The sequence below is a fragment of the Mastigoproctus giganteus genome, chromosome 12 (assembly GCF_048544385.1).
Source record: "Mastigoproctus giganteus isolate SK-2022 chromosome 12, ASM4854438v1, whole genome shotgun sequence".
NCBI classification, from domain to species: domain Eukaryota; kingdom Metazoa; phylum Arthropoda; class Arachnida; order Uropygi; family Thelyphonidae; genus Mastigoproctus; species Mastigoproctus giganteus.
Genome location: NC_143586.1, coordinates 51,436,071 through 51,460,967, shown reverse-complemented (window position 1 = coordinate 51,460,967; position 24,897 = coordinate 51,436,071). Strand labels below are relative to the sequence as shown.

General features: G+C 36.5%; 1 protein-coding gene across 1 annotated transcript; it reads left to right on the top strand.

Moving 5' to 3' along the window:
* Positions 1-1,315: 1,315 nt before the first annotated feature.
* On the top strand, positions 1,316-24,019 carry LOC150077051 (uncharacterized). The gene is made up of 6 exons (XM_090386284.1): positions 1,316-1,633; positions 10,858-11,112; positions 16,102-16,422; positions 22,742-22,923; positions 23,290-23,402; positions 23,857-24,019. Exons 2-6 carry the CDS (start codon positions 10,953-10,955, stop codon positions 23,858-23,860), a joined length of 780 nt encoding a protein of 259 aa, XP_090242410.1. The 5' UTR covers positions 1,316-1,633; positions 10,858-10,952; the 3' UTR covers positions 23,861-24,019.
* The last annotated feature ends 878 nt before the right edge of the window (positions 24,020-24,897 follow it).

Genomic DNA, 24,897 nt, shown 5'->3' with positions numbered 1-24,897 from the left:
CTTTATAATGAAGAATAAATTTCTTATTTTTACTAGAACCTTTAATAAACAGTTCATGAAAATCTTGCTGATTATTTTCATTTTATGCACAGATATTTCACTTGATCCAATGAAAACAAACCACCACTCTGCACACTGTGAGAAGAAGTCCACAAAATTTCCTTCTGCCCTAAACGAAAATACAACCCTGGACAGCGATGGAACTGCAACTCGAGTTGCAAGGGAGAGTTCCATACGAATGGAAATCAAATGAAATAATTATATTTTCGAATTAAAAAAAGGTAAAGTTAACTCCTCCCCACGAACCGTGAAGAGATATCAAAATCGCGGTATATTCTAAGATTTTTAGAAGCTGAAGATGATGACGTAGAGGACATTGAGCACAGAATAAAGGTCAATCTACGATGACACGTACTCGTTTGCAAACCCCTTACAGCAATAAGAGAATTCAGAATATGTTTGTACTAGTTGTTCCTTGAGAAGGAGATAATTATAATTGTTGTGCAAGGCGGAAATATTCACAGAAGGATTCAAATCGAATTCGTCCAACAAAATGGGAACCCCTTTAAGACTTGCTGAAGGAGTTGTTCTTCTTCTCAGCATCATGACCGTAAGATTCCCACTTTTTACGATACAATTAGCATCGCGAACAATACGGGCGTGGTCAGAGGTGAAAAAAAAAATTGTAGGTTAATTGATAACTTAGTGTGGCGTGTCGGTGTTAATGTACCAACTGTCAGGTTTGTACGGGACTTCTGACCTCACGAGCACAAAGCGATATTTTCACACAGAACCGGCAGACGTTCGTACTTAATTGATCGTTACTTCTAGGAAATAAACCTACATTTCCGATTAATATTTAAGATGGAAGAAGAACACGAAGGATTTTCATCCACCACTCACAACAAACGGATGCTGCGATAAGTGAAAAAATAGTTATAAATACAAAAGGATGTTGTGTATCTGAGATATTACAATTATTAAGAAAATCATGTGACTCCTCGCGTGTAGTCATTTTTATCCTACGCGGAAAGCAGGTTCCATTTAAAGTGGCCATATTTGAATGCTTCGCGTATAACTACACAAGAGGACAGAATTAAAATGAGGTTTTTCCACACTATCACACGTACTATTGTTCCCGGTGCTGACCTCTAGCGATGAAGGACGGTGAGCCTTATTTGAAAAGGCGGGTCTGCGATCGTACGGACAAACCATAGTGGCGTCTCGCCCAAGGGCATAAGTACAGGTAGATTCTTTACAGCATCTTTAAACAGCTCGTGCCTACGGAGCAAGATAAGTGCGTGACGTTGTGCATTTGGTTGTCCCGCCTAAAGCGCCGATTGTCGGCTAGGTGAACCAGGTGTACGATTTTCGCGGCCAATCTTGTTTTTGTATGTTGTTCGTGTAAGGGGGCAGTCGCATGCGATGTTTGTTTGGGTAATTCGTAAGGGTTAGATGCATGTACGTGTGTAAGCCCTTAAGTGTGTAACATTGTAGACGGAAGAGGAGTCGTAAAAATAAGCAAACCATGAGCAAATATCGGTGCAAAAAGGCGCACAATAGACGTATTGAGAACTAGAAGGGAGGACGCTAATCCCACGAGGACACCGGCGAGTAGGAGTTTGTATCGAAGGTAAGACGTCATTTGGATAAGTCATAAAATAAAATAAATAATAAATTAAAACAGTTTTGGTGTTTATAATTCGGAACTTTTCGTATCATAATAGGTTTCTTGCTATAAACGCTTAAAATGATCCTAAAATTTAAAAAAAAGAGAGCAAAAATTGTACGTTATGTGAACTGTTAAAAAATATAATCCAAAATTCATCGCAATTTGAATAATAGAGAAATTCGAGAGTTTTTCCCAACATTATTGATATACGCATGCGCTGTTGCCTCTTTATTTCATGAATTACTGCTCAGGATAGTAAAATGGAAGAGTTTATAGAGGAAATTATTAAGTTAGCTGGTATTATAATTATTGGTACAATTTATCTTAAATATTCTAGTTACGTTGTTATAGGATATCGATAATTTATATTTTAAATGTATTCACCAAAACTTATCTGACTAAAGTAACTTTAATAATTTATCCAGTTGGTTTTTAAAATGAAGAAACCTTCTTCTTTTAATAAACAAACAGATTAGTTGCTTAATTAAACAGAAATAAATTGGACCCCATAAAGAATTGTCAAACTTCATCAACAGCCATTTTCAATCCATTGCATGATGAAGGCGTCTCCATCAACTTCCCAGTTCCTTCTGTTTTGTGCAATGGCCATCCATTTACTGCCCACGAACTCTTGAACTTCATCTATCCATCTCAGTTGTTGTCTTCAAGGTTTTCTTTTAGCTCCTCTTGGGTACGATTCTGTTATTTCCTTAGTTCATCATGTCTTCGAGCTATGTATCCTGCCCAAGTCCATTTCAGTTCTTTAGTTTTGATAAGAATATTCTTTACTTGAGTTTGCTGCCTAATCCATGTGTTTCTCTTCTTATCTAACAGTCTGATTTCTAATATAATTCGTTCCATTCTTCACTGTGTGGTTTTTAGCTTCTCTTCCATTCTTTTGCTGAGTGCTCAAGTTTCACTTCCATAAGTCATGGTGGGAAGTATACATTGGTTCATTATATTATCTTTCAGGAAAATTGGGATATTGCTCCTCAGTATGTGACTATATTTCCTGAATGCTGTCCATCCGAAATTTATTCTTCTCTTGACTTCCAGCCATTTATCATTATTGCAGCTAATGACTTATCCAAGATGAATTCACCGTTCATCTTACTTAAGGAAGGTCAAATTTCTCATTTCATTAAATTACACTGAAACAACTTCCAATTCAGGATACCTGTTAAGAATTAAAATATGTTATAAGATTATGTAAGGCATAAATTACGACAATGAATCGTTGTATAAAAAATCAATCACAGTGCTTTTTAAAATTTTCTTTTCTTATTTCTCAAAACGATATCTATTTTCGCATTCTCAGCTTCTTTGGGATGCTGATTACTGTCTAAGCAGCTCATTGATTATTCCTATTACAGTACCTCAAAGAGCTATTTATTATATAGGATGAACTCATAATTGACATTATCGGATGGAAGTCAATACAGGAACTTATTAACCTGGTGGGCAGAAAAGAAAGTTGAAAGGGATGGCTATAAAAGTGGGATGCTATAGTATTCGAGGGTCATCATATGAACTCCGAATACTATAGTACCTACACTGGTGTGCAAAATTTAAGGACCAGTCAGGTTTTCACCTGTAGCTTCTCATAGGAGTGGCCTGGATATAGGAAAACCATACCAAAGGAACCTCGTGAGGTACAGAAATGATGAAGGAAACAACAACGGAAACAAAATGGTATAGAAGGACTTTATTCAAAAATGGCAACGTAGCACTGGCTGCCATGATACAGATGCATCACTGCCAAAGATGGAACAAAGGGAAGAGGTGGTCCTCAGTAGGAGATATGGCCACCCCCTAATGTCGATGCAGGCTTTGCACCGCCTGTCCATACTTAGAACAATGTTGTTGATAAGTTCTTTCGGTAACATTGTCCATTCCTCTGTCAGCGCCATCTTCAGCTGGTGAACATTTTCTGGTGGGTGTGGATGTGCTGCTAGGCGTCTCCCCAGAGCGTCCCATATGTGTTCGATGGGATTTAGATCGCCGGAACGGGCAGGCCAATCCATACGAACAATGTCCTCACTTTCCAAAAGCATATCAACAGCTGCAATGCGATGGGGTGTGGCGTTATCATCCATAAACACGAACTCGGGGCCAATGGCACCTCTGAACAGATGCACATGGGGAAGGATTACCTCAGTACAGTAGCGTGACCGGTTACAGTACCGCCTTCCAGTATCTGGAGTAGTGTACGTCCATCCAAGATAACGCCTCCCCAGACGAGAACACCTCGACTGCCATATCGATCCTTTTCAGTGATGTTTGCGGGGTGATACCGTGTGCCAACCTCTCGCCAGATTAGCTGACGTCCACAATCGCTGCTGAGACTGAATCTACTCTCATCAGTAAAGAGTACCTTAAGTAAAGATTTTGTGGTTGTAACCTTTAGAAATAGTGTTGGTCCTTAAATTTTTGCACAGCAATGTATAAATTAGTCTGTAAAAGAAGTCACTCAGAGGATTAAGAATTCAAGCAGGCAGACTTTAAAATCCTTCTAGGTTTTGTAATTTACTGAGCGTAGTGCTCAGGCACGTATTTAATGACCTGAATATTGTTATGTCTTTTCACCAAAGCAACTAAGGCTATGAGTCGTCAGCCTACTGTCTTTAAATTGCATTCTATTGTCAGTTTGTCTGCTTTGCAGGATGAAAAACGCGTTTTGGAGGGAAAATCACTGAACTTCTCCTGAGACGGGTTAACTCAGATACGCTGCTAAAAACCCATAAATTCCCAGGCCTTGACGGGATTCGAACCCAGACTCTTTTTACGCAATTTGGAAAGACGATGTCATAATGAGTTATCACATAAGAGAGGGACTGCCACGTAACTGTTTGTCATTTGAAATAGATTGTGATGCGAGTTACAAACTGGAAAGGAAGCATCTATGGGTAGAATTGGAAAAACGGTGGCAAGAACGTTGTGACAGGAGCAGTAACGAAAAAAAAATTTCTTATAGTAAATGATGATGGCAAACATTGTGCAACTCAGTTTAATCCCAATCTCTATACAACTTATCTTTTGACTGAACATAGTTGCAAAGTTAAGGGAATTTGGAATCACTGAGCATACTCTATGTACTGGCGGATTCCCGGGAGACTGGAGCCATCTTTTATATGAATGTGTTACGTATTGTGACTTGAGGAGACAATTAATTGAAGAAACTTCTTATCGCCGCTCCCTTACTCCTGAACAACTATTGGTTAGTACAAAAGAAGATTTTTATGACTTCGAAATTTTACAATCCAACTATTCAGAAGAAGAAGGATCTTGTTGCAGTTGAAGAAACATTAGCCAGATACTGAATGACAGTTAAAAAGGGCTTGAAAAGGTCATGACGTGCTACATTAGAACGGAATATTATTATGGTAGTCAGGGTGGTTGCAGGATGGTGGTACCGTTCTGATTATAGGTGGGAGTCTACTCTGTGAACGCTACGGCTTCTAAGGAACCTCACGGTACATCCTCCAGATACCTCTTCCACTAACAGGTGATTCAGAGTAGTTGTTGAGGAGACCGCTGACGCTTTTCGGGCAGGCTTGTTTCGGAGAAATTGCGGGTCCAGTGGAGGGTTAGACCACGAGGATGAGCCTGTTGGATGGCATTTGTTGTTATCTCCTCGATGGATGACCTGATGCTGTGGTGTTATTGTGGTTCCAGGGACTGTACGCGGAGACTGATTGAGGTATTTCTCAATCAGTCATTGATGGTTCTGGTTTGAGGAAAAGTGGACTTCTTCATTGTGACCATAATTCCTGGTTTCAACATCTACTTTCTGGATTGGACTTCTCATTTTGAATCTTCATAGTGGACCTACAAGTGTCAGTAGGATCCTCAGAGATCATTACAACCTTATGTTGGTACTTTATATAAGCTGGCTGAGACAGCATAGTACAATAAAAAAAATAATAATAATAAATAACTACTGTGCTACCGAGAGGGATTGACTGTAATAGTGTGGAGTTTTATGGCAGCAGTAGACGAGCTATGTGTATTTTGTCTGTACCATCTGTGTGTTTATGGGCTGATTTGCCTGCTGTGAGTGGTGAAAACACCACAGTACTTCACAAGGAAAAAACGCAATTCTTTCTGTCTGAGATCAGCTAAGTACAGTCCCGGTTGAAGATGTCTTTAAAAATTCCTCTGGTTGTAAACGAAAGGAATTCCTTGGTCCAAATCTCTGGTTGAGATTTGTACCGAGATCTCTCTCCAAACTAATGTAAGTGGCAAAACCACTATAATATCACGAAGGTCAGGGACAGCAGTGTAGACATTTAGTGAAATCGTGGTACTGTCAGTGCCATCATGAATATTCACGGCCGCTCAAAATCCAGCATATCCGAGGACCGTGTATGAAGCATGCAGAGGCAGTGCGTTTCTAAAACACGCCGTCGATCGATGGCTAAAGGCATTCACCGTTGTCATGACAATATGTACGATGAGCCACATTAGGTTTTCTTCAATGAACTATCCAGGATAGGCACTTTGTATGTGGACAACACAATGCATCTTGCAGGCCCCAGAGAAGTCATTGGTGAACGTTTCGAAAGAACAGTATGTAAATAGCATTAGTTACCTTACACGTATATGTGATCATGGTATATGTTAATATTATATCTGCGCTGTGACAGAGTGGTTATAATCGCCATCCTTCCCACACCGGGTGGAAAGGGCCCGTTTTCGAATTCCGTCAATGATACGATGAACTTTTATGGGCTTTTTCCTTTCCGTGGCTGAGTTAGTCGTCTCAAGCGAGGATAGCAAAGTTTTTTCCTCCAGAAAACCAGACAAATAGACCGGAGAACGCAAGCAATTTGTGGACATAATACGCACGGGTAGGTGAGTTGGTTCTTGGGTGACCCAAAGAGAAATTCAATATAACTCCTTTTGGTCACAGCCATTGAAAAAGGCGTGTTTTTACATTTTCAGTCTACAGATTTTAATGCTAAAATTTATTATTATTATTGTCGAAATACATTTAATATGAAGAATAACTGGAGCATGATTAAAAACATTACGTTTAAAATGATTTTAAATTAATAATAAATTAATAATTAACACGACATACATGATTTTAAATGAACAATAAATTAATAAATAAAATAACATATTATATTAGATTTAAAATCTTGTTATTTTATTTTATTTTAAAAATTTTTATTTATTTTAAAAGATATCATAATATACAGTAATCTCTATAGTATTCTTTCCTCTAACTGTCCCTATGTGTAATGAGAAGCGATATCTTCTTTCTGGATGGCCCAGATATAGAGGATGGTCCTATTTTATTCCATTTAAAAGTGGATCTAAAAGCATGAATTTTCTAAAGCTTCTTTTCTATATTATTTGCGAGTGCAAAGTTTCAGAGTCGATGTTGAGATAATTGAACATCTACTTAGTGTTTTCTCGGGGTATTATTTCGGCTTTCGGTGAGCCGAGATTTAAAAGTGGGTAGTGTCAATCCCAGGAAGGGATTAAAGGGACTGTAGCCCTCCCCTTATGATCAAAACAATGTGAATTTTTTTTACTGCCATATAATTATTAAAGTTTAATGATTTCCGGAACTGCTTTATTCCCCGCTTTAAATACCTTATCCCCTACCTTTAGGATACCTTCGGACTGCCCCTGAAGCTGGTCATCAAGACATTTCTTATGATTATCCTTCTTCAGAACGTAATCTCTAGTTTGGAATATATTTCGCTATTTTCTTTTCATCAAAATAGCCCAAATCAATATAACAGAAATTAATATTGGTGAAAGAACATTTACTTTTCTTTATAATGGAAAAATAAAGCAAAAAAACAATGTCATGTGAACTGTCCACCACTCTGAGTGAGATCGCAGTAATTCTGCCTCAAACAAAATATTCGATCTGAAATTATGCAACTTTTTATTTTATTTATTTATTTTTGGCTAATGCAGAAACGTTAGTTTCCCTACATCGTTCGGCCTTACTAATACTAAACGAGTTCATGAGCGGCCAAATGGTAGTTGAGCATTGATAATTCATGGAAACATATGTACCTGGAAGTGAATACGCCCACCAAAAATGTCAACTTACTGATGCTAACAGCCCAAAACAACTCAGAGCAAGCAGAAAATTACACGCCCTATTTTCAAACATGTCAGCTTATAGGGGGGGAAGATGAAGATACGAATGATTTCTACAGTGGATGCCAAAATACACCCAAAAATATCTAAACATCCGTAAGGCATTATGGGAATTAATAATATTAGTAAGGCCAAATGATGCGAGGAAGTGAATTTTTCTTCATCGAAAAGAGTCATAAGTCAATAAAATACATAAATTTCAGATTAAATTAGCTATCATTAATACAGTTCTCTTTTCTACGTGTCCGACTAGACAAAATTACCACAGAATAACAATGAAATGAGGAGACAGCGAGAAACTTCGCACACGTATAGGGGTTGTATAAGAATGATCAAAAACGTCACATCATAGAAGTCGACACAAGATGCTCAAAAATATGGTCACATGACATCAATACGGCCTATGATCCGCTCCAAACAGGCCTGACATCGGTGAACCATGCTCAGTATAAGGGTATCTATGGAATCTGTTCTGCACAGTTATGAAGAGGGGTGCGGCCGTTCATCATTAATCTGCCCCACACGAGAACACCGCCTCCATCGTAAGTGTCTCTTTCTCTGATGTTGAAGGAATGATACCGCATTCCTCGTTGTCTCCAGATGAAATAACGTCTAGAATCTGTTTGTAGGCTAAAATGGGACTCATCAAAGAACAGAACAGCATTCCATTTGCCAGGGTTCCAAGTCACATGTTCATGGCACCAGTTTCGACGAGCTCTGCGGTGGTTTGGGATTAATGGAATACAGACCACTAGCTTCCTTGTGTAGCGTCCACTAGAATTGAGCCTTCTCAATACAGTCCAGTTGGAAACGTTTTCACCTGTGGCCTCAGCAAGTTGAAGAGACAGTTGATGACATGACATCGTGGTAGGGTTCCGTCTTGCTGTTAGAGTCAGATAGCAGTCTGTTCTGGTTGATGTAGCCCTCGGGCGACCTTGGCCAGCTCTTCTTATAATGGGTCCTGTCTACTGAAACTGCTTCTATAGTGCCGATACTACACTGCGTGACACATTAAGCGAATGTGCCACCTCCGTCTGCGACTGTCCAGCTTCAAGTCTTTAACACCTTGCAATCTTAAAGAATCATCTAAACTAGGATAATTTGCCATCCTGAGCACTGGAGATGTCGCTATCCCACTGAGCAAACCTAAAAAGGGGAATGAAGTGATGTGGTCGCAATCCATGTTTTTATAGGCATGAATAATTTACATAATGTGTGGCTCCGTGAGGTGGTAGATCTACTTCTGTTAGATACACGGAATTTGCATGCCAGGATACCTATTATATCAAATATTCGCCTTCGGCAACACTGTTTACAATAAAGTATTCAAGTAAAATATTTTGTGTCCTGTTAATTTTGTCGAGCAGTGTATGTTTCATTATATCCTTTGCATGAAAGAGTTAAAATTTTGAAAGTATTTCACGGCCAAAAACTTTTACGAGATACCAACTTCAAAAATGGTTTGATACACATCCAATGGTATTTATAAATATGTAAATTGGTCAATTTCCAAGGATATCTATAGATAACCTTGGAAATTGTCCATAACTTCAATCAGCATTTCTTGAGTGATGTACTCCGTAGTAGTCATGATTTGACCTTTCACTTCTTCAGTCGAATATCGATTATTCCTGTCCACACTGTCCTCAAGAAATTTCTAAGATAAGTAATCACAGGTGTTTGTATCTGGCGAGCGCAGTAGCCAGGACAGTCCATCTCCAGTGCAGATTGGTTAAAGAGTCGCGAAGACCCTATTTATGAAAATGTTGGTTGAGAAAATCAAGATTTGCATTTGTTTCAGAACCCTGTGATGTTTTCGCTTCCTGTGATGTTTTCTAGCATTCTGGTACTCTTCTTTCCATTGAAAACATTCATATTTTTATCATACGATATAATCCATTTTTTGTCATATGGAGCAGTAGCTTCTCCAACTTTGTTATCTGTCAATCAGTTAATTGCCAACCTGCTTGGACAGAATGATATGAACGAAATGTTGAATTTATTCTTGTTCATTCATTCAACATTAAATTTCTTCTTGTGTGTTACAAATTCATTAAAAATAAGTTTAATTATTTATAAAATTGCGTTATATTTTATAAATTAAAAATTAATTAGTAATTTATAATAATTTATTAACCAATTCTCTAAATATTTTTAAAAATGTCAATTTTCTTTGCTCTAAAAGTCTAAAAGAAACACCTTTAATTTATTATTATTTATTTATTTATTATTATTATTTTTACTTTAATATGACAGCCGGCAACGACTTATGGCTTTTTGTCTTGTAATATGTGCTCCTAGGATTCAAAAAAAGTTCACAATTGATGAATCTCGTTGAAAATCAGCTTTCGGTAACAGCGTGATAACAAACATTTATGAATCACAGTTACGTTATTTCTGTATTCTGCGTGAGAGAATCCAGGATCCACAAAAGTGTTATTGTCCTATTATGCCTCTTCCTCCTCCAAATAGGTGTAACTCGACTCTGACCCTCTCAGAGCGAGTGAGTGGGAGTCCACTGTTCTGTCTCCAATCACAAACTGCGTGGTACTGGAACATCGCTTCACGAGATATGTTATTGACTGGGAAAGAATAGAGAAAAAAGAAAATAACTTCCTTCCCTTTACATTTAGGTTACAAAACTAATTTTAAAGTTAGCAAAAACATGCAACCTTTTGAAAGATACCTCCCCCAGTTTCGAAACCAATTTCTAGGAAGCAATAGGGCAGTCCTATTCATTGAGTGCATCCGATTTAAGAGAGGATAATAGCTGAGTGAATCTGACGTTTTATCGCACACACCCACACGAGAATCAACGAGACTAGAACTGTCTCATTGTTTGAGTCTTTGTTGTTGAAAAGAGTAATTTGGTGAGCAGTGTCATATTTTAGAGTATAATGCTCGTGTTTTTTTCTTAACATCTGCTGCCCTACCTATTGTCGTTGTGTCTTTTTTTTTTTTATCCCCTCTATCTTTTCTCATAATTATATATGTACCTATCTTCCCGAAGAAATAGGTTTCACAGTGTCCTAGTTTCTTTTTTTTTCTATTTGTTTCAGAGTTAATACCACCTAGAGATACATCAGTTTTAATCATCCCCGAGCATCTCGAATCAGTCAAATTATTCCTTATCGGTGAGTAGGAAGGACTACAGATGTGCCCTAGTGACCGTAGTCCCGTGCACCCTTTCGGGCGTGGTTTGGCGACGCAGATTACACGCAACGCTATGAGATCCATCAAGAGAGCGAGTCTTCGTCTGTATATAGCATTTCTGATGGTTGTCACTCCTCTTCTGTATGTGTTTTTACTAGAAGGTCAGTGTCGACATTTTTTAACTCTAAAACAAATATTAACTATACAATATGAGGGCAATTATATCTAAAGCTGAGTATGTAACTTACTTTACCATTAATATTTATGTAATATTTAATTTAATCTTTAAAGGGTGTAGAAAGCGGCCATTTTTTTGGACGATGTCAACCTTTGCGGTTGTTGTCCAACTCTGAATAAATTATTTCTTATGCTGTCTTAAATCATAACTTGCTTTAAATTAAAAGATTTAATTTAATTAAATAATCTGGTATATTAAATTTTCTACTCCTCTTTATTTATGTTTCAGTTCGAATGTTTAAATATGCAATTTTCAGAGACATCAAGATTTCAATACTTTGCTATAGAGAGAGCCGTATTCGAGCAGGCGCTCGTCCGGGGTCCAGACAACAGGAATCAAAAATGAGAACAAAAAAACAAAAAAAAAAAAAAAAAATTGGGAAAAATCATTTTATATCGGCTGATAAAAAAAAATCATACTTTTTGAAATGATAAGAATGGAAACTAATATAAGTTAACTGGGTCAGCTCTAGTCCAAAGGTTTAGGAACCTTTTAGGAACCTTTTATAAACTTTTATACCTTGCTGCCTTCTCTTAAAATATTTCATAAATTTCGCACCCCTTTCCAGAATAAGCGCAAATATAAGCGATTTGACATAAAATTTGTCAATTAATATATTTAATCTCAAAGATTGAAATAAAATACACTTCATGCCTCAATTAGTGAGACAGTTTGTTCATATTTCGTTAAAAAAAAATTGCTTCATAAAAAACAACACGCTGCCCACCCCAAAAAGTCCAAGTGCGCTACATTTGGGAACCTCTGCTCTATTCTAGCTACAAAGAGTAGCTAGAACCGAATAGGATACAGTATTACTCTTTGTAGCTAGAACCCAATAAGCTAGAACTTATTTTCCAATTCTGTGAAAATATTGCATGTTGATATATAACTTTTGGAACATAACAGACACAGGTAAAAATTTCAAAAGGCATTTACAATAACCATCGATTGTTTGCATTCTACACATGGAAGTCGCATAATTTTCCAACCTGTTTTGGCATTGGTTGTGACAAAAGACATAGGACAAGCATTATCATGGAGGAGTACGTGGGGGATTAAGCTTCTTTAATATCGGTAGGATTTAGCCTATTGTAGATTGTCTCACTACACTCCAAAAAAATCTTTATAAAACGATCTCCAGAAAACTGCTTCATCAACCTTGGTACTGATCGTTGTGATTTTAACCTCTTAGGTCTAGAAGAGATGGGATTTTCAAATATTGCTAAAATATCGGAATCTTAAATTATTAATGAGCTCCTCCACAACCTTGTCAACATTTCATCTGTTAAACAGTCTTCCTCGCAGTGACTCCTGTGTCCACAATAAAGTTTTCTATTCATTTTCGGTTCTTATCAGTCGCGACAGTAAAGGGCCACTGTTTGTCCTCCATGATTTTTTTGCCACGCTTAAATTTCTTCAGCCATCTTCCCATACTGCTCGCATCAATTGTCACTTCGCCATTCACTGGCAGCTAGTTATGGATGTCACTACCGATATCGAAGCAGCCCTCCTTCGTAAGAAATTCAAAAACTGTCACCTGTAATTTTTTAATATCCATGTTTGATGATCACAGACACCTAGTGGAAGGCTAGAAGAAACGTCTTTGAACAAACATTATATGTTAAGAAAGTAAATGAAGAAGAGCGCTGTTGTTATTATTATTATATTTTTTCTTTTTCCCCTATCAAGGGGGCACGCCGTTATGGCTAACTTCGATGCGCCACATGTTGCCCCAGAACTCTTAGGGTTCCTGCTGATTGGATGGGGGGGGGGGGTCTGTTGCTCTTCTCCTCTTGTCCAATATCCCTCTAAAAGGCTATCTTGTCTAATGTTCCTGTAAAAGGCTACCCATTGGTACTGGGTAGCTGGCCTGTCTTCACTCTTAATTCTTTTATCTTCTGCTGTAGTCTTATTTCCCAAGCTGGTGGTTCCTTGTCTTTGTGTTTTCTGTTGGTCTCTGGTTTCCTTCCCTTCATCCTGGTGGCTGCTACAGTGGCTGATATAGTTTGCGCGACAAGGCCCCGCTTTGATCCCAACAGGCATTAATATCAGTGTACCTCTCGTGTATAAAATACAATCTTCCTCATGATATAACGCCGATAAAAATGCTCCATCTATTATTTAATTACTATAAAAGTTGCCAGTAGCCCTCTTGAATGAATGATACTATGTTTATTTTCTTCAGAGCTCTAAACGTTTCCTACGAATAGGGCAGGTTTCCTGAAACTCAACTTGATGAGAAACCCGCTAGGTCACAATAAGAAAAACCAGACGGACTGATACTAAATGATGCTTTGCTTTTTTTTTTCTCTGCCTGCAGAATTTAAACAGTTTAAGAAAAAACTATAGCCGTAGTACACACAAAAGAACAAACATTTTTACACGAGTTCCCTCGGTGTTGCACTACTTTTAAATAAACGGCATTCCGAAAGGGTAATTCGCAATTTATTTAAAAGATGAGACATCTCTGAGCTTGTTTCGAGACTTCAGAGGAAGAGGGAAGATTCACAAATTACATTACGGATGGGAGGTAGGGCGGTCATACAAATGCTACTGAAAATCTTTCATAAAAAGATTTTTCGGATTATTTTACATTGCCCCTTCGTACTACGTAAATTTAATTATCTTTTTTGTTTAAATCACTTAAGAAGATTCCTAGAGAAGTGTGGAATACGTCCGATGCTATTTATTAAGCGCCTAGTCCTGTTCATATCTTTTGACCAATTAAAATATTATTAATGTTTTAAGCAGCTAAATGTTTCTCTCTATCATATATTTTTATTTAGTAATATTTTTGTTTTCTGCGACTCCTAAACCGAATCAAAATTTAGAACATAATTTTAAGAAACTTAAAATTACATTTCGGGATGTCATTTGTTTAAATGTAGTGCAATACCAAGGAGACTGGTGGAGCATGGAATTCGTTCTGTTGTGCATTTTCATTTATACTAATGTGAGGGTTAAAGTTAAGTTAGATTTTTTCTTTAACATATTTGCGTAAATTTTTACAGGAAATTCGTGTCCTAATATAATATAATTCCAAAGATGCTGTAATGCGATTTTAAACTCCCGTATATACAAATCGGACAGTGGATTATAAAAGCGTGCATTGCAGCAGCATCACTCATTTCTAATTTATCGTGGTACAGAACATATCTGATTAAGTTTTCTCTTTATGTACAATGCAGCATGTACTCATATGGATAGTATCTCAGACAGTACTTCAGAAGTTAATAAATGAATAAATAAATAAAACAAAATAAATGAATAAAACAAAATGAATGAATCTATAATGCTGAGAAACGCAGGCATTTGGAATTTTCCACTTGCTGGATAACTACTGGCAGGACAGTTGCAAGTTGAGGTGGTCAGGGCTTACAACATCTCAATCGTAATTTAAAGGTTATCGCAACAACATCAGGAGAGGTATCTCAAATATGATGCTTGATGCTTTCGTCAGGAGAGAAGATGGGATACTCGCCCATCCTATCATTTAGGAAGAAGGGCCGCTATCATGGCGGTGGTCTGATGATGGAAGGTTTCACATCTTTAAAGAAGACATATTGACTGCTCAAAGGTATTGGGAAAAATTCTGCAGTACTACTTAAGGCTTTCAGAAGTGCCATAGGTTTTGAATTCATTTTCTTGGACGTCCATTTAGGGATAATGACTAATTTTCGGATGTGATGTCCAGCCTAACCTCAGAAACCTATTCAGATTTGCGAAAAAACAAGTACATCACAAGAAATTTCAAGCGGTGACGAATGGGTCGGAGTTAGTCGGTCTCAGTGAGTGTTGCATGATTTTATCTCCTGGGGACGCTAGTTTTCCGCTCAACAAACAGGATATACTGCTGCCTCGTAGTCTTAGTTACTTTGGCGCTTAAATAATTCCACCCACCCGCGCGCGCGCACACACACACACACACGCAAAGCAAGATTGTACAGAACTTGTTTCTTGAACATGAAAGTGAATTCAGCCTACTGCGATGCCCCACTCCTGTCTGGTGGGGCATCACCAGTTCAGTTGAGCACCTGTGGGATGAGGGGTAATGAACAATTAGAGTACAGATCTGCAACCACCCAATTTGTAACATCTGTCGCTAATTGGATGGTTGAGAAAAGTAATTGACTCATCGTGGGTCAGCATTCCAATGGCGCTTTCGACACCTCGTTGAGGCCACCCCACGATAAAAATAGTCTATTCGGAGGGATAAAAGGAAACCTGCTATTTGGTAGCTGTACCTAATAAAGTGACCACTCAGTGTGTGACGTAGGACAAGGGTTTGACTCACAACGCTGTCACTTCTTTCATCAGCGTATGAAGAGTTCGTAGTGATCATATTGTTTTCCGGTGCACTATGGCCATAGTTGCCGATGCGCCTAATAAATCCCTAAACCAACAACAACAAATATTGTTTTCCGAAGTGATCACGTTGTGTTTCGAAGTGACCACAATGAACTTCCAAATGAAATTCATTGTGGGCACAGCACACTGTAGAAGAATGCCTCAATTGTACTACTTTTTAGCCTAATTCCCATACTATTATTTGTGCCACCACAAATAATAGTATGATTATTATTTACCATTCTGAAAGAAACAGAAAATGTGTTGTGATACTTCTGCATAGAAGTATCTTTTATTATCCGATATATCCTAATTTTTTCTTTATTTTAAATTATTATTATTATCCTTTTTTTTCCCGGCATTTGTTCTGAATCAGCTAAACTGTGGTAAAAGTCGATCATTGATCCAAGGATCATCGGTTGCTGACTACTGATATACCATAAATGGAATAAACTTTTCTAAAACAATGAAATTGAAAAAAAAAAAAAATTTAAAGTACTATATTATTATGCGAGGTGAGTCTTGAACTTTACCATTTATTTTTTATTTATTTACATTTTGACAGCTCCCGCTGTGAGGGCAACTGGTAACAACCCCAAAGGACACACATGGCAGAAACGTGCACTACCTGCCGAAAAAATAGAGGAAAATGTGATATATTTGACAGATGGCCACTACCTTCCTGAGAAGACACATTTCAGTTCGGTTGTAGAACCCTTAACCAGTACACTATTTTTTACAGAACCACCTAGTCTCTGGATCCATCCAACTCAAACAGAAGACATCAAACCTTCAGGAGTTATACCTTCGCAGAGTCAAAGCTTCTTCACTATTTGGGAGAGCGGTGAAGTGAGACAGACTGTTCTAATATCGCCCACAACTAGAGGTAAGAGAATACGCCCATATCATTCTCTGGTTACCTTTTATGAAGCGCAGATTTCATGGCCATTGTGTTTACAGTGAATTCTTTAAAATCCGACACTTGGGGATTGAGAAGAGCCAGATTTTAGAGACACCTAGAAGCTGAGCAGTTTTAGAGGAGCACATTACAATAAAATATTAAGCACAAACAACAAACTTATTTACATCTGTAAATATTTATAATCGCTATAGTATCCTTTCATTTGTTTCTGCGGGCAAAAAGGTTTAAACTGCGCGGGATAATATTTTATTTATTTTAATTTTAATTCTTTTGGCTGAACAAACTTACCTTTGTAACGAGTTTCCCTGGTATTGCACTTCTTCCGTCAGACATCTTAACTATGTTACATTAGAAACTGATATCATATACTAGATTTCTAAGAGATACAAGCTAAAGATTATAATGATTTATGCACCAACATCGAGCCATGATGATGAAGAGGTTGAAGAAATGTACACTGAAATTGAGAGTCTTCTAGACGAGCAGAAAACCCACTACACTATTATTATGGGGGACTTCAATGCTAAGGTTGGAAAAAGGCAAAACAGCGCAGAAAGAGGAACTATAGGAAATTTTGGAATTGGTGAAAGAAATAAAAGAGGTGAAAGACTTGTGGAATTTGCAGAATCTCAAGGACTGTCAGTAATGAACACTTTTTTCAAGAAAAGGCTGAACAGAAAGTGGACATGGAAGAGTCCAAATGGATTAACAACTAATGAAATCGACTTCATCCTCACTAACAGAAGATATATTGTGAATGATGTTACCGTCCTGAATAAGATAAATGTTGGAAGTGATCACAGAATGGTAAGATGTACACTTGATATAGATGTAGGAAAGGAAAGGAAGAAACTGACTCGAGTAAATAATACAAAGGTCTTTGAGATAACAGAAGAGGAGAAAAAGCAGTATGTACTGGAACTTAAGAACAAGTTTGAGCTTCTGCAGACTGCTCAGGACCAAGATATCGACGAGGAACATTACAACTTTCTGAAAGTTATAAAGCCCAAGAAACCTATAGGGAAACAGAAATCCAAAGAAGAAAAAATTAGTCAAGAAATACTTGTCATGATAAACCAAAGACGACAAATGAAGAGCAAGAAAAACACTGACAGGGAGAAAATTGAGTATACTGAGTTATGCAAAGCCATTAGAAAGAGACTCAGACAGGACATAAGAAGATTTAACACAAGAAAAGTAGAACAAGCATTAAGGGAAAACAAAGGATTTAAATCAGCAGCCATGAGCAGTAATACAGAAAGACAAATGATACTGAAACTGAAGAATAGCGATGGTGTACTTATAAACAGCAGAGAAGGCATAATTCAAATAGCAGAAGACTACTATAGAGAACTATACAAGGAGCGAGGGAATGATACCAGCAGTGGGGAAGATGGATTGCAAAGTAGCAACACATACGACATACCCGATATTCTTCCTGATGAGGTAGAACATGCATTGAAGAAAATGAATAATCGGAAAGCCCCGGGGGAAGATGAAGTTACTGTAGAGTTGTTAAAATTGGGAGGAAGAGACATAACACAAAAACTGGCAAGGCTCTTCACAAAGTGCATTAGAAAAGGTGTGACGCCTAAGCAGTGGAATAATGCAATCATAGTTTTGCTGCATAAGAAAGGAGATAAATCAGAAATTGGAAATTATAGACCAATTAGCTTGTTATCCCATATCTACAAGTTGTTCACAAGGGTCATTACTAACAGATTAGAAAGAATACTTGATGAGAATCAACCGAAAGAGCAAGCTGGCTTTAGGACAGGATTCTCAACTATGGATCACCTTCACGTAATATCACAGCTAATGGAGAGAGCAAATGAATATAAAACACCATTATGCCTGGCATTTGTGGATTATGAAAAGGCATTTGACTCTATACAGCATAAGGCAATGTTTCGGGCACTGGAAAGACAAGGCAAGGCATAAATACCCCATATATTATGATTTTGAAGAAAATATATGAGAGTGCTACCTCCTTTATTAGACTAGACAAAGACAGTAGCAAATTTAAAATCGAGAAAGGAGTTCGACAAGGAGACACAATATCTCTGAAGCTGTTTGCTGCTGCCCTTGAGGAAGCTTTCAGAGGATTAGACTGGTCGCAGAAAGGAGTCAATGTGAACAGAGAGTACCTAAACCATTTACGATTTGCAGATGACATTGTGGTCATAAGCCACGATCCCAAAGAATTAGAGGAAAATTTTAAATCAGTTATGCACAGTTAGTAAGGATTTTGGACTAAAGATGAATATGGCTAAAACAAAAGTAATGATGAACAAGTATGCCACAGAAAGGGAAATAATGATTGAAGGAGCAGTAATTGAAAAGGTGGAGTCATATACTTATCTGGGACAAGTTATTAGCTGTAATAATGATAAATGGCTGGAAGTCAAGAGAAGAATAAATTTTGGATGTATAGCATTCAGGAAATATAGTCACATACTGAAGAGCAATATCCCAGTTTGTCTGAAACGTAAAATAATGAACCAATGTATACTCCCCACCATGACTTATGGAAGTGAAACTTGGGCACTCGCCAAAAGAATGGAAGAGAAGCTGAGAACTACACAGCGAAGAATGGAACGAATTATATTGGGAATCAGACTGTTAGATAAGAAGAGAAACACATGGATTAGGCAGCAAACTCAAGTAAAGGACATTCTTATCAAAACTAAAGAACTAAAATGGTCTTGGGCAGGACAAAACTCGAAGTAGCTCGAAGACATGATGACAGATGGACTAAGAAAATAACAGAATGGTACCCAAGAGGAGCTAGAAGAAAACCTGGAAGATAAAGGCGGAGATGGATAGATGAAATTCATGAGTTTTTGAGTAGTAAATGGATGGCCAGTGCTCAAAACAGAAGGAACTGGAAAGTTGCTGGAGAGGCCTTCATCCTGCAGTGGATTGAAAATGGCTGATGATGATGATGATCATATACTACATGCTAGTTCACATCGAGCAATTTTTTACAGCTGTTTTGTTTGCGTGTTTTCATTAGAAACCATCTACTATCCGATGAGGGGCCAGTTAGTCCTGAAACATGTTGTTATAGCAGTCTCATTTCTTAAACAATTAACCTTTTGAGAAGCCAGCTGTTTAAAAGTAGTGCAATACCAGGGCAACTTATTGCAAAGGCATACGTTGATACGAGTGCCGGATTGCTTTCTTAATATTAACAGATTGCAAATGTTGATTTAATTTATTTTTTAATTTTAATTATTATTATTTTATTTTTATATTTTTTTTGTAGAGTGTCTGATGCCAGAGAGTTTAACGTATAATCAAAAGGAAAGGAATCGAGCTGATTCAGGATTTCATATTTGCTTTTTTCCTTCTGTTATTAAATAAAAATTCGTAATTCACACAATGAATTGAAATTATTAAATTTAAAATTAGAATTCTTAAATTAATATAATTATCATTAATTTAGAAAGCTACCTTTGGTATTCATATACGAGGTTATTTTTTAATTGCTACTTCATTCGTGAAATTAATTATCAAAATGCACTCGTTATTCCAAACAACTGGAACGATAACACATCAAAAATGCTACTGACAGTAGTAATAAATTGGTTTACCTGCACGAAAAATGATAATTATTCTTAGTTTACATGGTCGCCATTACTGAATTGATATCACGTGTTAAGCTGTAAGCCTACTCTTACCAATGATAAAAAGGATCTGAGCACATCACAATGTAAACATTCGATAATGGATGGAGAGATGGTTAAATACCACGTTCCCTTTGTGTATAAATGTGTACCTATTGTGTATAGAAGATATCCGAAATTTTCGTTAATGACAAAACAGGCAGTTGCTTAAACCTTAAGCAAACAGGACTTTAGCTGTTGCCAAGGGCAACAGTACCACACACGTGATTGGCAGACTGAGAAACGTGTGTTTTGTGTCTGTAATGTTTAAATTCTTCTTACATTTGCGCAAGAATGCTAACGTAACAGAGCGCCCCCTGTATAACTTCAGTTATTCATTTTAGTTATTTTATTAATAAAGTGTTTATATTAATGTTGGGAGGGACTTAAATAATGAAAAATAAGTAAGCTTATTAATTATTAATTAAAGCAAAATAGCTTACTCACAATTACGAACATTAGTCCATCGAAGCTTGTTTCTCGGGTCATTTGGCACTACTGCAATCTCTCTCTCTCTCTCTCGAAGACTTTCACGGTAGTTTCGAGGACAGGTTGTAGACGCTCTCTCTCTCTCTAAAATGTTGCTACTCGTGGGAATTTCTGTTTAAATCAATGGTTCAACTGAAATCTTTCAAGAGTGAAACTTGTCATGCACTGTTGGCAAAACTGGAATTTTTTTTTTTCGCCAACTTGCTGTGTGAAGTGAATGTTGTATCGTTCTATTTGTGCAGTTAGCGAGAGGTGGGCGGAGTAGCGATGTTAGTTCATTGACAGAGGTTTGTTCCTCCACCCTCTTGTTGATATGTTATAAATTGTGCATTTGATGGTGTGCTCCGATGGACATTTATGACTCGGTAGCAATTTATAAGTAAATTAAGGTATTTTGGTCTTCCCTAACGGTACCGTGTTGGTTCGCCAGTGATCCGTACCTTCCATTTTCTCCATTGCTTCCTCGTCTTTATTGCTGCCTTAAATTCATTGCAGCCGAGGTTTCAGATCATAAATATAATTATTCTGAGTTAATGTACGCCCTTCTTAACAGTGGATATGGATTCCCTTAACAGGAGTATCAGCCTATCTTTTTTCAGAGTTGTAAACCAGTGGTTGGTAAACATTGCCTTAGTCACTGAGTATTTTCCTTTTTTTTTTTTTTTTTTTTTTCTTTTAAATAAGGAAGGGCCACTTGAATTTTCAAAATCATCAGGGGACCACAGCGTAGGGAAAAAACCCAATGATTTTCATGCTGTGATATTTTTTTTTTACACTACTATACTCAAAAACTTTTTTTTTCTAAATTGCAGAATTGTAAACAAGATTGTATTTGATAACTCCGGGGCTCACATCTGGTGAGTATGGGCTTGGCACACCCAGGGTCCTGAGCTGGATATCATTATTCTTTTCTTCCTTGCTTGGTGATTACATTCTACTTCTCTCTCTCTCTCTCTCTCTCTCTCTCTCTCTCTGGGCAACTCAGAAATTTTTTTGGCTGGTGCAGCATAAGCCTCAGGCTTCCTTGCACCTTGTGGATAACGGTCAAATACTGACTGTTTTGAATAAAAGGAAAGGGGAAAAAAACCCGACAATGGTGGTAGAAAGAGCCTATATAAAAGGGTTTAGTAGAAAAGATCTTTCTTGAAACACTTACACAAATAATTTCGGAATAATAAAGAATTCAAAATTTAATAAAATAATATCATAAATAAAATAATAACATAAAAATTTCAAAATTAAGGCAATATTTAGGTAATAAATTCGAAAAACTAAAATACTTAACAGCACCAATTGTGGAAAAATCTAAATAAATGTTATCTACTGATAACTGCCTCTTCAGATTTATAATATTTCCTAAAGGTGCGCATACAAATTATGTAATTCCTAATCGATAGAGCTGGCAAAATAGTTTCAAAGGTAGGTGGAAATATGCGATGCGATATTACAGAACCCCTCAAGCTGATAATGACTATGAGATTATTTTTTTCTGAATAGGGATATATATAAAATGGAAAGTACTTTCTCCACCTCTTGTTACGTTATTCAAGATGTTTGCAATCTTCTTTAGTCTGGGAGGAACACCGAATGGAACAAGTAAAGCCAAGATAGAAACTATCTGTTTTCTTGCATATTCCCAAAACCCTCTCCATTACGGTTTCATCTCTTTCTTAATTAATGTATTAAACAACTTAACATCCACTGTGTGCTGGATATGATGAAATATGCACATAAAGGTATTTGATATTTGTATGTCCAAGTAAATCTTACGAACTGACAAGGCTATGAATTGTCTCATAAACGTAAGGATCAAGTTTAATTAAAAATCAGAATAAATTACCCACAAATGCATTTTTAAAATGCTCACGAATATCACAGTGATACTGAAGAGCGAAGTTATAAATATCAGCAAAATCCCGGAAGGAATAAAAGTATAAGGCAACTAATTTTTTGCCTAACGCTATAGATAACAATGGTAATTGCTGTGTTGTGAGTCGTATAGATTTTTTTTTTATCATTTCTTACAAAGTGCGTTATTTTTAAATTTAGTATAAATTTATTTACAAAAATAAACTATTAAAAGAACTGTGCATCATTTTCACTGCCATTGAACTGTATCTTCACAGGAAATTCATTTGGAAGATCAGTTATGGAAACAGCGATATCAGTCAGTTCCCCATCTCCTGAAGATCTTTTGTCCGTATACTCCTCGATATCAATCTCAGCATCATCTGATTTGCAGCCTCCACTACTTAGCAGGACAATAGCACCATCTGTTACACACGAAACACCGTGGAATGAGAAAAGTGTAAGTTGAATACTAATTATCAAAATTATGCATGGTAGGACGAGCGTCTTTAATAGGTCTTAGCGAGACTATTACACTATCACTGCTTTAGAATACTTATTATTCGATTAATATTTAAAAAAATATATTATAATTTGCATTATGAACAGCTTTGAATTGCGAATTTTCTGTAGAAGCAGAAAAATCCAAATGCCAATAGGTCTCTGGTCCTCATATTGAGTGAGACTGAATTTTTGCAGTTGACAATATGCTTAAAAAATAAACTTCATTTTACTTTTCATTAATTTACAACGTTTATTTTACTTCTTATTAAAATTTATTTTACTTTTTAAGAGTGAATTTTTTTTTTTTTTTTTTTTTTTGCAGGCTTTTTCGCCAGGACAGCGAGCTGATGGAACCACTAAACAATTTCAAGTGAGTTCTACAGCAGAGATTATTCGACCTACGGTAGTAACGTCACCAGCCAGCGTTTCTAGGGCGTAAGTGGGTATACCTGTAGGACCGAATGCATATCAAATTGAAAATGGATGTGCAATATATTTATCACTTTTTGGCAATGGTATATCCAGTCCGGGGTAACTTCCATGATGCTTTTTATTCCCCCTGTTTATTCCGTTTAAAACAGTGGCTTAAACTTATTTATTTCTATTAATTAGTTAAATTGTGGTTATTTTATTTATTTATTGTCTTTTTACATCTTCATAATTATATTTTCATAATAAATCCCAGAGATATTTTCTCTGATTCATTAATAAGAGAATTGCTACCACGTATTTCTTAATTAAATTTCAAAATGTCCTAAGACGAATATATACAATTGGTATTTTAACTCCAATCCAAGTTAACTTCCCCCCCCCCCCCCCTCACCGAATCCTGGATACGCCATTGTTGCTTAGTATTTCATTGATTTGAAATTCTTCATTTTCTTTTCAGATAACCTCATGAACACAAAAGTAGAGCTTCGTGCAATGTATTCATCTTCAAGAAACGAAGGCAAAAGTATCAAGCATCAGATCAGAATTCATGAGGAAACTCAGTTTAATGGGGTTTTTCGGTGAGGTATCCATTTCATAAAACTCAGCGACTTTATCACCATCGGGGGTACTTTCAGTGCAATTTTTTATATTTGATTTATTACGTAGAACAGAGTTATGTAGTACTTATTTATCACTTCATACGTGAGTTTCACGATAACATATTTGTTAAACCAAAGACAAATAAACTTTTATTTCAGGAATAAAAGTGTTGTTATTCTTGTAATTGCAGCGAACCTGAAAGCAAAACTAACTTCCTCTCCAATTTTTAATTTTACATTCCGATTTTTAGTACTTTTAAAACCTATTAAACCTATAAACCTATTAATTGGTATACTAAAATATAATGGTGTATTAAAAATACAATATAATATTTTAAAACTAAAAATTTAAATTTTATTATTTTTTTACCTTTTAAAACATTTTTATTAGCTGAATTAAATTAATTTTATAAGTTAAAAGATTAATTTAATATCTAGTTTTAAATACGCGAACTAATACCGAAATTCTATTTAGCTGAACAGCCTGGCGCGTTGTATTTATAATGATTTTGGAGAAATTGTTACATATTTTGTACATTTTAAAATCATGTTAAATACAACACGCCAGGCTGTTCAGCTAAATAGAATTTCGGTATTATAATAAATTAATAGATAATTTATAATAATTTTTTTATAAAATAATAAAAGAGCTCTGTTTTTATACAGAAAAATTATAAAGAGGTTTGGCTGTATTATGTACGCATGATCAATATGAAATCAAAAAAAAATAAATAAATAAAATTCATTTTTTAAACCTCACCGAGTAGTTCTGAATGAACTCGAGATCACATTCATCACTAAAAAGATGGGAAGGGACAATCTTGAAGTAAAGCAGCTTTTTCTATGAATGTCGCGTGACATTTTATCATTATATCAACATTATACCGTAATATTTGCGT